This window comes from Hemiscyllium ocellatum, chromosome 33 (genome assembly GCF_020745735.1).
Source record: "Hemiscyllium ocellatum isolate sHemOce1 chromosome 33, sHemOce1.pat.X.cur, whole genome shotgun sequence".
In the NCBI taxonomy this organism is placed as follows: domain Eukaryota; kingdom Metazoa; phylum Chordata; class Chondrichthyes; order Orectolobiformes; family Hemiscylliidae; genus Hemiscyllium; species Hemiscyllium ocellatum.
The window spans coordinates 26,796,874-26,809,523 of record NC_083433.1 but is presented as its reverse complement, the minus strand read 5'-3'; the positions used below and the strand labels follow the sequence as shown (position 1 = coordinate 26,809,523).

General features: G+C 56.4%; 1 protein-coding gene across 2 annotated transcripts in view; it reads left to right on the top strand.

Annotated features, from left to right (window-relative positions):
• The window catches only part of tcf20 (transcription factor 20), a 69,600-nt gene that overhangs the window by 25,583 nt on the left and 31,367 nt on the right, over window positions 1–12,650 (top strand). For both annotated transcript variants that reach the window (XM_060849398.1, XM_060849397.1), the window contains exon 3: window positions 7,420–12,403. In XM_060849398.1, coding sequence (XP_060705381.1) covers window positions 7,457–12,403 — 4,947 coding nt within the window. In that variant the 5' untranslated portion in view covers window positions 7,420–7,456. The remainder of the gene's footprint in view (window positions 1–7,419; window positions 12,404–12,650) is intronic.

Here is a 12,650-nt window from a genome sequence, read left to right as displayed (position 1 = left end):
GGAAGGATGTGATTGTCCTGGAAGGGGGTGAAGAGGAGATCGGGTGTACAGGAACGTTTACCTACCATTAGTACAAGCATCAGTAACCGGGGGAAGAGGGATTTAAGGTAAGAGGAGATTTGCGGAGAAATATTTTTCACTGAACTGCAGAAAGGCAGGATGTCAACGAGGTAATGATGTCCAGAAGGTGTTTGTCACAGTGCTACCCAGCAGAATGGTGAAGAAAGTTAAAGCTCATGGGATAACAGGGACAATAGCAACGTAAACACCAAACTGGCTGAGTGATGGGCTACGGAGGGTACAGTATGGTTTTCAGGATGGGGAAATGTTTGTTGCGGAGTTCCCCAGGGGTCGGTATTGGGATCCTTGCTTTTCCTGACTGACACTGATGATCTGGATCTTGGCATTCAGCGGACAATTTCCAAGTTTGCAGATGGCACAAAACTTGGAAGAATTTGAAATTGTGAGGGAAGAGTGTGGAACTCCAGAAAGACATGACCAGGTTTGGTGGAGTGGGTGGGTAGGTGGGTGGATGAGATTCAACGCAGGGAAGTGTGAGGTGATGCAGATTGTCAGGAAGAACGGCCGCGTACAATAGGGGGGTACAGTTCTACAGGGAGCAGAAGGACCTGAGGGTCGATGTACACGGGTCACTGAAGGTGGCAAGTATTCACTGCTTTATTAATTAGGGAGTAGTGTACAAGAGCAAGGTGAGGTTGAACTTGTCCAAGACCTCAAAACAGAAATTGCTGGAAAAGCTCAACAGGTCAGGCAGCATTTGTAGAGAGAAATCTCCCAGGCTCATTGTTATCCACACTTCTGTCTGTCCAACTGTTCTCACTCTCTTTGGGCTGTATCCCCACCTATCATTTACTCCATACCCTACGTTCCACATAAAAGCCAACCTTTTCCAAGTTACCATCAGGTTCTGAGGAAGGGTCACCTGACCTGAAACATTAACTCTGATTTCTCTCTCAGCAGATGCTGCCAGACCTGTTGAACTTTTCCAGCAATTTCTGCTTTTGTTTCTGATTTCCAGCATCTGCAGTTCTTTCCGTCTTTGCTGAGAATGTTAGAATTCTTGACTGGGGAACGAGAACAAAAGTCGGGAGGTTATAATACAAACAGATTGTTACCACCTCATTCAGAATTAGTCATCTTTAAAGGGAAATATGTTTGAGGGAGTTCAGAGCAGATTTAATAAACTGGTTCCTGGTAAGGAGCGTTGTCTAATGAGGGTTGGCTGGGACAGACTGGTGTTAAGCGTGAGGTGCTGGAAACGCACAGCAGGTCAGGCAGCATCCGAGGAGCAGGAGAATCAATGTTTTGGGCTGGAACCCTTCAGCCATTCCTGATGAAGGGCTTTTGCCCGAAACGTCGATTCTCCTGCTCCTCGGATGCTGCTTGACCTGCTGTGCGTTTCCAGCACCACACTCCTGACTCTGATCTCCAGCGTCTGCAGCCCTCACTTTCTCCTGAGAGAGACTATCTGGTATCCACCAGAGTGAGGAGTCGATTGTAATCCAGACGGATCGTGACTAGATGGATGTGGAAGGGGACGTCCTCCTTTTGGTGGGAGAACCTAGAACTAGGGTCACCCTTTGAGAATCAGGGATTGCCTCTTTAAAACCAAGAGACAAAGTGAAGCTTATTCTCTGCGGGTTCTGAGTCTTTGGGATGGTACAGTGGTTAGCACTGGGGCCTCACTCACTGTGGCAGGGACCCCAAGTCTAGTATTGGCTGACTGGTGGATTGGCCAGGCTAAACTGTTCATAGGGTACAGGGATGTGCAGGCCTGGTGTGTTAGCCATGGGATATCCCGGCTTCCAGGGATAGGGTAGTGGGTGGGTCTGAGGGAGATGCTCTTCAGAAGGTCGGTGCGGACTTTGTGGGCTGAATGGCCTGCTACCACACTGCAGGGATTCTGTGATCACTCTCTCCCCGAAAAAGCCGTGGAAACTGAGTCCTTGAGTGTTTTTAAGGCTGAGGTAGAGGGGCTGTTGTTAAGTTGGTGTCAGGAAACGATTCCTCCATCGCCAGACCATAGCAACACGACGGCTGGAGGAAGAGCGCAACATCTTCCGCCTAGGAACCCTCCAACCACAAGGGATGAACTCAGATTTCTCCAGTTTCCTCATTTCCCCTCCCCCCACCTTGTCTCAGTCGATTCCCTCAAACTCAGCACCACCTTCCTAACCTGCAATCCTCTTCCCGACCTCTCCGCCCCCACCCCACTCCGGCCTATCACCCTCACCTTGACCTCCTTCCACCTATCGCATTTCCAACGCCCCTCCCCCAACTCCCTCCTCCCTACCTTTTATCTTAGCCTGCTGGACACACTTTCCTCATTCCTGAAGAAGGGCTCATGCCCGAAACGTCGATTCTCCTGGTCCTTGGATGCTGCCTGACCTGCTGCGCTTTTCCAGCGCAGAACGTGGACTTTGCACGTTCTCCCCGTGTCTGCGTGGGTTTCCTCCGGGTGCTCCGGTTTCCTCCCACAGTCCAAAGATGTGCGGGTCAGGTGAATTGGCCATGCTAAATTGCCCGTAGTGTTAAGTAAGGGGTAAATGTAGGGGTATGGGTGGGTTGCGCTTCGGCGGGTCGGTGTGGACTTGTTGGGCCGAAGGGCCTGTTTCCACACTATAGGGTAATCTAATCATCACATTTTCAGCTCTGATCTCCAGTATCTGCAGTACTCACTTTGTCAGTAAACGATTGTCAGGGGTTGCTGGGGAATATAGATTTCAGGTGACAATCAGATCAGCCACGATCATATTGACTGGCAGGGTAGGCTTGAAGGGCCGAATGGCCTAATCCTGCTCACTGTTCCTATACAGTCATACATCACAGAAACAGACCCTTCGTCCCAACCTGCCTGTGCTGACCAGATACCTCAATTTGTCCTAATCCAGTTTTCCAGCTTTTGGCCCTTATCCCTGTAAATCATGCCATGTTGTCAGAGCCCGGACAGTATCCAGTGCCTCCAGTTACTTCCAGACATCATGATAAGTGAGTCGAATTAGCTTAAAAGCTATGGGAGGCATGGTGGCTCAGTGGTTAGCACTGCTGCCTCACAGCACCAGGGTCCCAGGTTCGATTCCAGCCTCAGGACCACTGTCTGTGTGGAGTGTGCACATTCTCCCCGTGTCTGCGTGGGTTTCCTCCCGCAGTCCAAAGATGTGCAGGTTAGGTAAATAGGCCATTGCTAAATTGCCCGTAGTGTTAGGTGCTGGGTGGGTTATTCTTTGGAGGGTCAGTGTGGACTGGTTGGGCTGAAGGGCCTGTTTCCACACTGCAGGGAATCTAATCTAGTATCTGTGATGGTGGGGACCACTCGAGATGGACCATCCAGTGGGCACTTCTGGCTCAAGATTGTTGCGAATGCTTCATCTCTCACTTTTGTGCTGACATATTGGCTTCCCCGTCTGCGAGGATGGAATACTTGAGGACCCTCCTCTTCCAGTGAGTTGTTTAATTGCCTCCTACCGTTCGCAACTAGATACGGTGGGATAGCAGAGCTTAGATCTGTTCTGGTGGTTGTGGGCTCGCTTAGCTCTGTCTTGCTGCTGATGCTGTTGGTACGCAAGGCTTGGTGACTTCACCAGGTTGGCACCTCAGTTTTAGCTCTGCCTGGCTCTGCTCCTCCTGGCGTGCCCTCCTGCACGTTCCAGTGAAGCAGGGTCAGTGTGAAGGAGTTGTCGGTGTTCGTTTCTGCAGCTTTGTGTGAGGAGAGGGTTAACCGTCAGCCCTGTGACCGGTGTGCCTGACACACACTGACTCTCCAGCAGCTCCTCCTACTCCACAGCGGGCCGTGCTGGAGCTGTGACTGAGGCTCCCTGAGGTCCCACGGAGAGCCATTCCCCTCCCCCTCCCCCCCTCCCGCTTCCTCATTGGCTGCCTGTAGTCAGCTGTCACAGTTCTGGCAATTCGGTCGAGCAGACTGACCATAATGGACGGAAAGAGCAGCCGCTGGCCAGGGTCAGAGGTCAGAGGATAAAGGTAGCATCAGGTGACAGTAGGCCATGACCCACTCCTCACCCCCTTCCCTCCAATGGGCTCCTTCTCTTCACCCCAGGACCACCCCCACCAGCTGACAAAAATGGAAATCAAATAGGAGAACGTCCCCTCCCCTCTTACCCTTTCCCCTGCCCCCTGCCCCTTCCCTTCCCTTCCCCTCTCGCATCCTTCCCCAATTTACTCCTGCCCCTCCTATCCTATGCCCCCTCCCCTCCTCCCCAACGTTCACCAATGTACCCCTCCCCACTCCTCCTTGCCTCTCCTTCACCTCTTCCCTCTCAGCCCCACTCTAAATGCCCCCCCTCTCTTCCCCCCCCACTTCCTCATTCTCTCATTTTCTAGCTTGCTGACTCTCTCAAAACCCCCTCCCCCCACCATTTCAGCGCTCTTAACCACACTTAGCCCCTTCACACCTCCCTCTCTCCCCCCACCCTTATACCACCCTCTCTCACACGCCCCCACCCCGAAAGACCCCCCTTACCAATGTCTATAATCCCTCCTCATCCCTCTCCTCCTCCCTTCATACCCCATCCCCTCCCCATCGCCCCCCTCTTTCTCAGACCTGGTTTGACACCCACCCGCTTTCCTCTTCTCCCTCCTTCCACATGCACCCACCTGCTCTTCCTCGCTCGCCCCTCTCCCCCCCCCCCCCCCCCCAACCCCCCACACACCCCCACACTCTCTGTGATGGGGAGGGGGTTATTGGGGGTGAAAATCCGGCACATCTTCTCACCCAGCCAGTCCCCACCTCCACTGAGACCCTGAAGCACCAGTCCACACTCTGACCTTTGAACTCCATTTCAGTTTGGAAATGTGAACCTCCTTCAGGAGAGTTGCTAGGCAACCTCCAGCTGTCTTTTGATGATAAATATCTCCGGGCATTTGGTAATGTTTGAAAAGCAACAGTTGCGACAGATTTCTTCACAGCACAGTCAGTCGGTTTTTGTGAAAATCCACAGATGGGATGTGGGTGTCGCTGGTTGGGATTGCCTTTATTGTCCGTCCCTCGTTGTCCGGCAGGTCATCAACCGCCAATTGGATAAAGGGGAGTTTGGAGAGACCTGCAGTTGGCTTTTGATGAAGTGGGAATGTGGAATTCCAAACACTAACATCAACCAGATCTTACCGAATCTTAACAATGGACCACATTTAACCTCACGTCGGCCAGACCGAGTAAGGATGGCAGATTTCTCTCACCCAAAGTGAACCAGGCTAGCTCTTGCAGACTATTGTTGAATTCATGATTTGGAGATGCCGGTGTTGGACTGGGGTGTTAAAAATCACACAACACCAGGTTATAGTCCAATTGGAAGCACTAGCTTTTGGAGTGACGCTCCTTCATCAGGTGATTGTCAATCCTGGATATCAAGGGACATTGGGAGTTTGATGAAGAAAAAAGACGGAAGGTTATGTCAGACACAGGGCATTAAAAACAAGAGAGGCTCTTCAAAAGTATCGGCGGTTAATTAAAAAGGAAATTAAGAGGGCCCACAAAATGTCATTGGTAGGTAGGATCAAGAAAAACCCCAACGCTTAAGAGGATTTCAGGGAAAGAGTAGAACCAATGAGGCAGCCTGTGTGTGGAGCCAGTGGACAGGAGGTGAGGTCTTAACGATTTTTATAGAGGTGAAAGACATTGTAGATGGGGTTTTCAGTTGGGATGAGGTTCTAGAGTGAGGAGGAGGTATTCGATGTTTCATTGGGCATAAAGGTGCATAAAACTCCAGGGCCTGATGGGATGTATCCCAGACTGCAAGGGGAGGCGAGAGAGGAGATTGCTGGAACTCTACGGGAGACATTTAATATCTCACTGGCCACAGGCCTAAGTGCCGGATAACTGGAGGATAGCGAATGTGGCTCCTGTGTTCGAGAAGGGCAGCAAGGATAGGCCGGGTAATTATTCACCAGTTGGTCTGATGTTAGTGATAGAGAAATTATTGGAAAAAATTCTGAACTATTTTTAAAGGAGGGAGAGAGAAAACAGGGAATTATAGGCCGGTTAGTGCTGGGGAAAATGCCAGAGTCAATTATTAAGGATGTAATAACTGAGCGTTTGGAAAGCGATGACTGAATCAGTCCTCGTCAGCATGGATTCACTCAAGAGAAATCATGTTCGACAAATCTTCTGGAATTTTTTGAGGATGTGACCAGTGTAGGGGACGAGGGTGAATCAGTAAATGCTGTGTATCTGGACTTTCAAAAGGTTCCACGTGAGAGATTAGTGAGGAAAATTAAAGCTCATGGTATCAGAGGTAATGTGGATATGGATAGAGATCTGGTTAGCAGACAGGAAGCAGAGAGTTGGAATAAATGGATCCTTTTCAGACTGACAGGCAGTGACAATGGTTCCAGGAGTGAGGAGGTTTTAGCTCCATGGATAGATTGGAGAAGCTGTGGTTGTCATTGGAGCAAAGGAGGCTGGGAGAGATTTGATTGAGGTGCACAAGATAATAATAAGTTTAATTAATAGTCATTTCAAAGAAAGGTTAGCAGTTAGCTATCAGTCATCACTAACTGGTGTATTCTCTTATGAGAGTACTGCTGCCAATCCACTGTCCACCAATCAGCATTCACCTCCCACACAGTATAAACGTTACCTTACGCCATGGGTACTGGGGAAAAAAATAAGCACTACTGCAGTTAGGCGGTAGTGTGGGGGTTTTAAAAAAGGGAAAAAAAAGAAAATAAAACAAGAAAAATAAATAAACAGGAGTGTCAGCTTAAAAAAAAAGTGACCTTCCTTTGGTATTGCTTGTGAATTGACGTGATCGGTGCAGGGTAAAAAGCCACGACAGAGTGTGTCCCCTTTCTCAGCAATACCTGAGACAGGCTGCAGGGAACGATAAAAAGACGTTCCTTTTCTTTCTGGGCTGGGGCAGGGGAGTCTCAGATATTTAAGGTCCTGTTGAAGAGAGGAAAGTGGGTGGGTGGCTGTGTGACAATGAACAGTTTTACACCGTGGGTAGGAAGGATTGAGAACTCGCTGCCTACAAAGGCCAGTGCAAATAGAGACAGTCAGTGATTTCAGAAGGAAATGGGATGGGCATTTAAAGGAAGTAATCTTGCAGGAGCTGCAACATTGACTCAGGAGCGGGGCTGAGTGAACTGGATTGTTCTGCTGAGAGTTAACATGGACTTGATGGGTTAAATGGCCTCCTGCTGTGCTGTGTTATTATTATGTTCCAGAGTGCATATCCTGAGAGAATAATGGAGGCAGATTCCATTGGAATTTCTGGAAGGCACTTCCTTTGAAGTGGGGTGTGGGGGGAGGATAATGCTGGGCCCGCCCCAGCTGTGAGGCTGACCCAGGAAGTGATTCTTGGTAACCATGTCTCTGGGAATTCTGAGGAGCAGCCACTTGCGTTGCTTCATTAATGTTCCTTTCCCTCTTGGAATTTCCAGAGATCCTGCCAGGGACTGGACTGTGGAACGCCACGACATGCAGTCATACCGGGAGCAGAGCAGTTACCACGGAAACCAGAGGCTCCTTCACCAAGAGGCTCAGGAGTCTCCCCGACTGGACAGCTACAGCCAGCACCACCAGGGCCCCCTCTTCAGCGGCTACACCAGCCGGCCAGGCGGCGAGGGCTGTGACCAGCAGCTGTACCCGAGCTTCCGCAGGGAGCCCACCGATTACTACTACCCCAGGGCCAAGGACCTAACCGGGCCGCAGGCCCAGCGGAGGCTCCCCGGGCCTTTGCAGAGCGGGTATGGGGCACAGCAGGCCGGAGGCTACTCCGTGCAGTACCTGAGCGAGGGTCAGTGGAGGGCACCTCACTCCGCCACCATGTCAGGCTACGGCCAGTTTGACCAGGAGGCCTACGCTGGTCAGTTTTCACCCGGCAGTGTGCAGCAGCAGCAGCAGCAGCTACGACACCAGGCCTTCCAAACTCCCCTTGGCTCCCAGACGGTGGCCCAGCCTTCTCCCTCCCCCGCCCACCACCCCCAGCATTCCCACCAGCCCAGCCCGGCCCTGTTGGCCAAGTATCAGCAACGGGTGGCTCAGTATAACCCCCAGCAGTTCCAGACTGCTGTGTCGTCATCCTCCTCCTCCTCCTCCTCTTCCTCTTCCTCTTACCTGTCACCTCAAGGCTACAGCCAGCCCCCGGGGCAAGCTTTCGATAGTTACCATGTCAACGCCGGTGCCCAGTGCGATGGCTACATGGTTAACGCCACGACTGCCCCCAGCTACGGGACCCAAGCGGGTTATAGCTACCAGGCACCAATGGGCAAGGCCTGTTTCGAACAATCAAAGGCAGGCCAGGGTCAGCAGCCTGGGCCTCAGGCCCTGCAGTACCCCAGTGCAGCCAAGGTGCCCTTGGGGAACCAGCAGTTCGCCCCCTACTGTTCAGCCGACATTCCCGCCAAATCGCCCATGCCCTTCCACCAGAACTTCAGCCCGAGTTCCAACGCCTCACCGGCCACCCCAGTGGCCCAGTCCCCCTCGTGTAGCTCCACCCCTTCCCCTCTGGTGGTGAGCAGCGAGAGCCTGCAGTGTGGGCCGGGCGCCATGGGCATGAGGGGCCGGGTGGTACCGCTCATGCCCCAGCCCAGTCCCACTCCGGCGGGCCTGATGCCGAGCCCCGGCTCGCAGTCTGCGGCCTACGAGGGGTTTGGGTTGGAAGGCGGGGCTGAGAAACGCCCCTCAGACTTGGGCCAGAGCAGCCTGACGGCCCTGAGCTCCCAGGTGGCCAACATCCCCAACAGAGTGCAGCACCTGCTCATCTCCGACACCTTGGCGTTACACCGACGGCAGGGCCGGCGACCCAACAAGAGGCCAGGCCCAGGAGGCCCGGCCGAGCACCAGGGCCTGGAGGAACCACTGAAATCACCGCAGGCCGAGTCCTTAGATGGGGCCTGCTCGAGTTCATCTGAGGACCCCGCGGAGAGAGTTCGTCAGCTCAGCGGCCAGAGCGGCACCTCGGAGCGAGGCTACAAGGCCCACAACCCAGACACCGTGCCCACGGCCACCTGCTCGCCAGCAAGCTCCATCGGTGACAGCGCCGGCCGGCCCCTTTCCAAGGAAGAAGTCATTGCCCAGATGTGTCGGGATGGTAAAGGCAACGCCGTGCCACCACTGACAGAGCAAGGCCTAGCCCGCAGCGAGAAGCCTGTCGGAGTCATCGTCGCCCGGGAGACCATGGCCGGTCGGGGCAATGCCATGGCTCTCGGGGGCCAAGGGGAGGAGCAGAACGCCTTCCTCACCGGCGGCGAGAAAGAATCCGGCCTCCAGCAGCAACTAAGCAACGCCCGCAACATCATGGCACCTTCAACTACCCCGAACGGGAACGGGCTGGGGGTCCACCAGGGCCAGGTGGCGCTCAGTGACCCCCTGGCCACAAGGATGGACACCTCCAAGTCCCCTGGCTACTTGGCGTACGGGCTTCGCGATGTGCCCAAGGGTGACGGCCAATACCACTACATGCAGTACCCAGCAGCCGGTTACGGTCACCCAGGGCCCGAGCAGTTTGGTCTGGGAGACGGGAAGGTGCACCCGGGAAAGCCTGACAAGAGCCACAGTTTGCTGCAGGAGGCTTTGCAGGCCAACTACCACGGGAGGAAGTTCCACTCGGCTTACGCTCCAGAGGATCATTACCCAGGCTTCCTGGAGAGCCCACTGCAGCCCGTCAGGCAGATGATCGAGTTGACCAGGAAAGGGGGACATAACAACAGCCTGGCCTCTCCCCCGGGCTGGGGGGAGTCGAGGACTCCCGGCCCAAGCTTCAGCCTGGAGCTGACCAAGGCCGACCACGAGCCTCCGTACGAGCCTGGGGCCTCCGAGAGGAAGTCGGTCATCTGTGATGTCTCCCCTTCGAGACCCTTCGGTCACGGGCCTTTAGCCCCGGGCTGCGGGCAAGGGCAGGAGCGGGAGCTGGGCCGCAGCTTGAAGGCGGCTCGGGCCTGCAAGGCCGGCCAGACGGTTATCCAGGCCGGAGTCTACATGGGGGCAGATGGGAAGGCCAAGGGGCTGATGGAGCAGCATCAGGGTCAGCTGAGGACCCTGGGGCAGTACGACAGCAGGGAGCCCCACTGGAAATACGACTCATTTGAGCTGGCCCGGTCTTCGGCGCTGGTCTCGATGCCAATTTCGATGGGATCCTCCAGCACCCTACTCCATCAGGCCCTCAACAGCCGACCCTCAAGGGGCAGGAGACCCTGCGGACGGGCAGGAGGTAGAGCCGGGGTGAGGAGGAGAGCGCCGACTCGGACCGACGACAAAGCTCTGATGGCCAGGGCGCCCCTGATCAAACAGGAGGAGGCGCTGGGCTCCCGGCTGCCTGGATTCCTGGGCCACGCCAGAGAGCACCTGCCCATCTTGTCTTGCGCTAGTGCCCCGCACCCTCCCTCCTCCTCGCACGCCGAGACGCTCTCCTCCCTGCTGACCAAACAAGATGGCCCTCGCTCGTCCGGTCCTGAGGGGCTGACCGGCCTGAGGCCTTTACGGCAGGCCCCCAACTCCAACGGGGTGAGCGACTGGGCCGACGGGAAGGCTTTCCCAACAGGGGACAGCTGGAGCAGCGTCCCGAAGGATCCCCGAGCTCCTCACGCCCCAGAGCAGCAGCCGAGCGGCTATGCCGCGCTCCAGCCCCGCCTGGGGGATAGCACGAAGTTGGGGGAGTGGCCAGCGGAGGGGGACAAATCGTCGCAGCCCCCGCGGAGGCCGAACGAGTCTGCGGCTCAGACCGAGCTGTCGGTTCAGTCGTCCATCTTGTCCAGGAGGAGGATTCGGTCTTTCATATCACCCATTCCGGCCAAACGACTTTGCCAAGACCCCCGGACCAGAGAGGCGGACGGTCAGTTGGCCCCTCCTCACGGCGTTGCTGGTGTAAACCCATTGCACAAGGGCGAGCCAGGGCACGAAGCGGCACTGACCCACAGTGGCAAGGACAGCCCAGGGGCCAGCGTCTCTCCAGCGGTCTCCCTCACCAGTCCCGGCAAACTCAAAACTCTCCCCCCCAGGAAGGGCCGGGGATTGAAGCTGGAGGCCATTGTGCAGAAGATCGCCTCCCCCAACGGGAGGAAGTTCCCCGTGGCTGGGTTACTGGAGGGGGCGTCCGATGGGGTAACGCTCGAGGATATCCTCTCGGTCCGGGAGGGATGCTGGGAGAGCGAGCACGGGCCCACCGCGCGGCCCGGGGTCAAAGTTCGCGGAGAGGCCGCGGCGGAGCCTGAGGCCCAGCTCGGGGGCCCGGGGGTGGCCGGCTGCCCCCAGGCTTATGGGGGTCTCTCCCCGGCGACCCGCCTCCCCTACCAGGCTGACCAGGCCTCCCTGGCCTGCTCCCCGCAGCTGGCGTTAGGCCAGGGTCTAGCTGCCAGCCTCCCCAAACCTGACGGCCTGCCCCCCAAAGGGTACTTCCCGTCGGGCAAGAAGAGGGGGCGCCCCTTGGGAAGCATCAATAAGACCAAACGGCAGCTGCAGCCATGCCGGGGGCTGCAGACCCTGGGGGAGGAGGCAGACAAGAGCGCCCCCAAGAAGAGGCGGCCCAGGAGGAAGAAGGCGCCTCTACACTCACGGCCCAGGAGGAGGAGGAAGCCAGAGGCCCCAGCGGCCTTGCCCCAAGAGCCCGAGATCAAACTGAGGCACGTGGGGGGCCGGGTCACCCGCAGGAGGAGGGGGGACGCCCAGGACCGCATCTTCTCGCCGTACGTACTCCTGGAACGGAGGCGAGAGGCGGCGCTGCTTTGCACCATCATCAACACCCAGGAGGACGAGCGGAACCGGGGCCAGAGAGGGCCCCAGGGCCACCCGGGGCCTGCGTCCGCCCCCACCCCCACCAGCTGCGCCGGCAAAGTCCTGCCCACCTCCTCGCACATGGTGGCGGGCCCCCTGGTGACGGAGAGCGCTACCCTCGGCCTGCTGCTGTGCTGCTTGTGCGGGAAGTGCGCCAACCACCGCGACCTGGGTGACCTCTTCGGGCCCTACTACCCCTACCTTTACGCCAGCACCTTGCCCAAGAACCCACCCCCCAAGAAGCTGCTGCCCCCGCCCAGCCGGATCAAGGTCCGGCACAAAAGCATGCCCGAGCTCCTAAAGACTGGTCATTCGGAGGACGAGGGCAAGGAGCTGGGCGCGGTCCTGGGGCACACGCGCTTGAAAAGGCGCCACTACTCTGAGGACTGTACGCCGTCGTGGGCCAGTCCCCGCAGCAACAAAGGTCACCGTCGCTGCTACTGTTGTGAGAAATCGCCGTCGTCAGTGTCCGCACGGACTCCGCGATTGAAAAGTGAGCTCAGTTCCCAGGTGGATCTTCAGTTGCCTCAACTACCTCTCGATCCCAATGAACTGTGGGTGCACGGCGCCTGTGTGCTCTGGGCCAGTGAGGTGTACCTGGTCTCGGGGAGTCTCTACGGACTACAGGAGGCGGTGGAAATGGGCCGAGAGACGGTGAGCGCACAGCCCAGGGAGCGGGGAAACGGGAACCCCAGGGCTTTACAGGGGAGGGGACAGGCTTGTGGACGAGGAGAGGGGAGAGTGAGTGAGGGTGAGGGGGGGAGAGTGAGTGTTGGGGAGAGTGGAGAGTGTGTGAGGGGGAGAGTGAGGGGAAGAGGGGAGAGTGAGTGAGGGGGAGAGGGGAGAGTGAGTGAGGGGAAGAGGGGAGAGTGAGTGAGGGGGAGAGTGAGGGGAAGAGGGG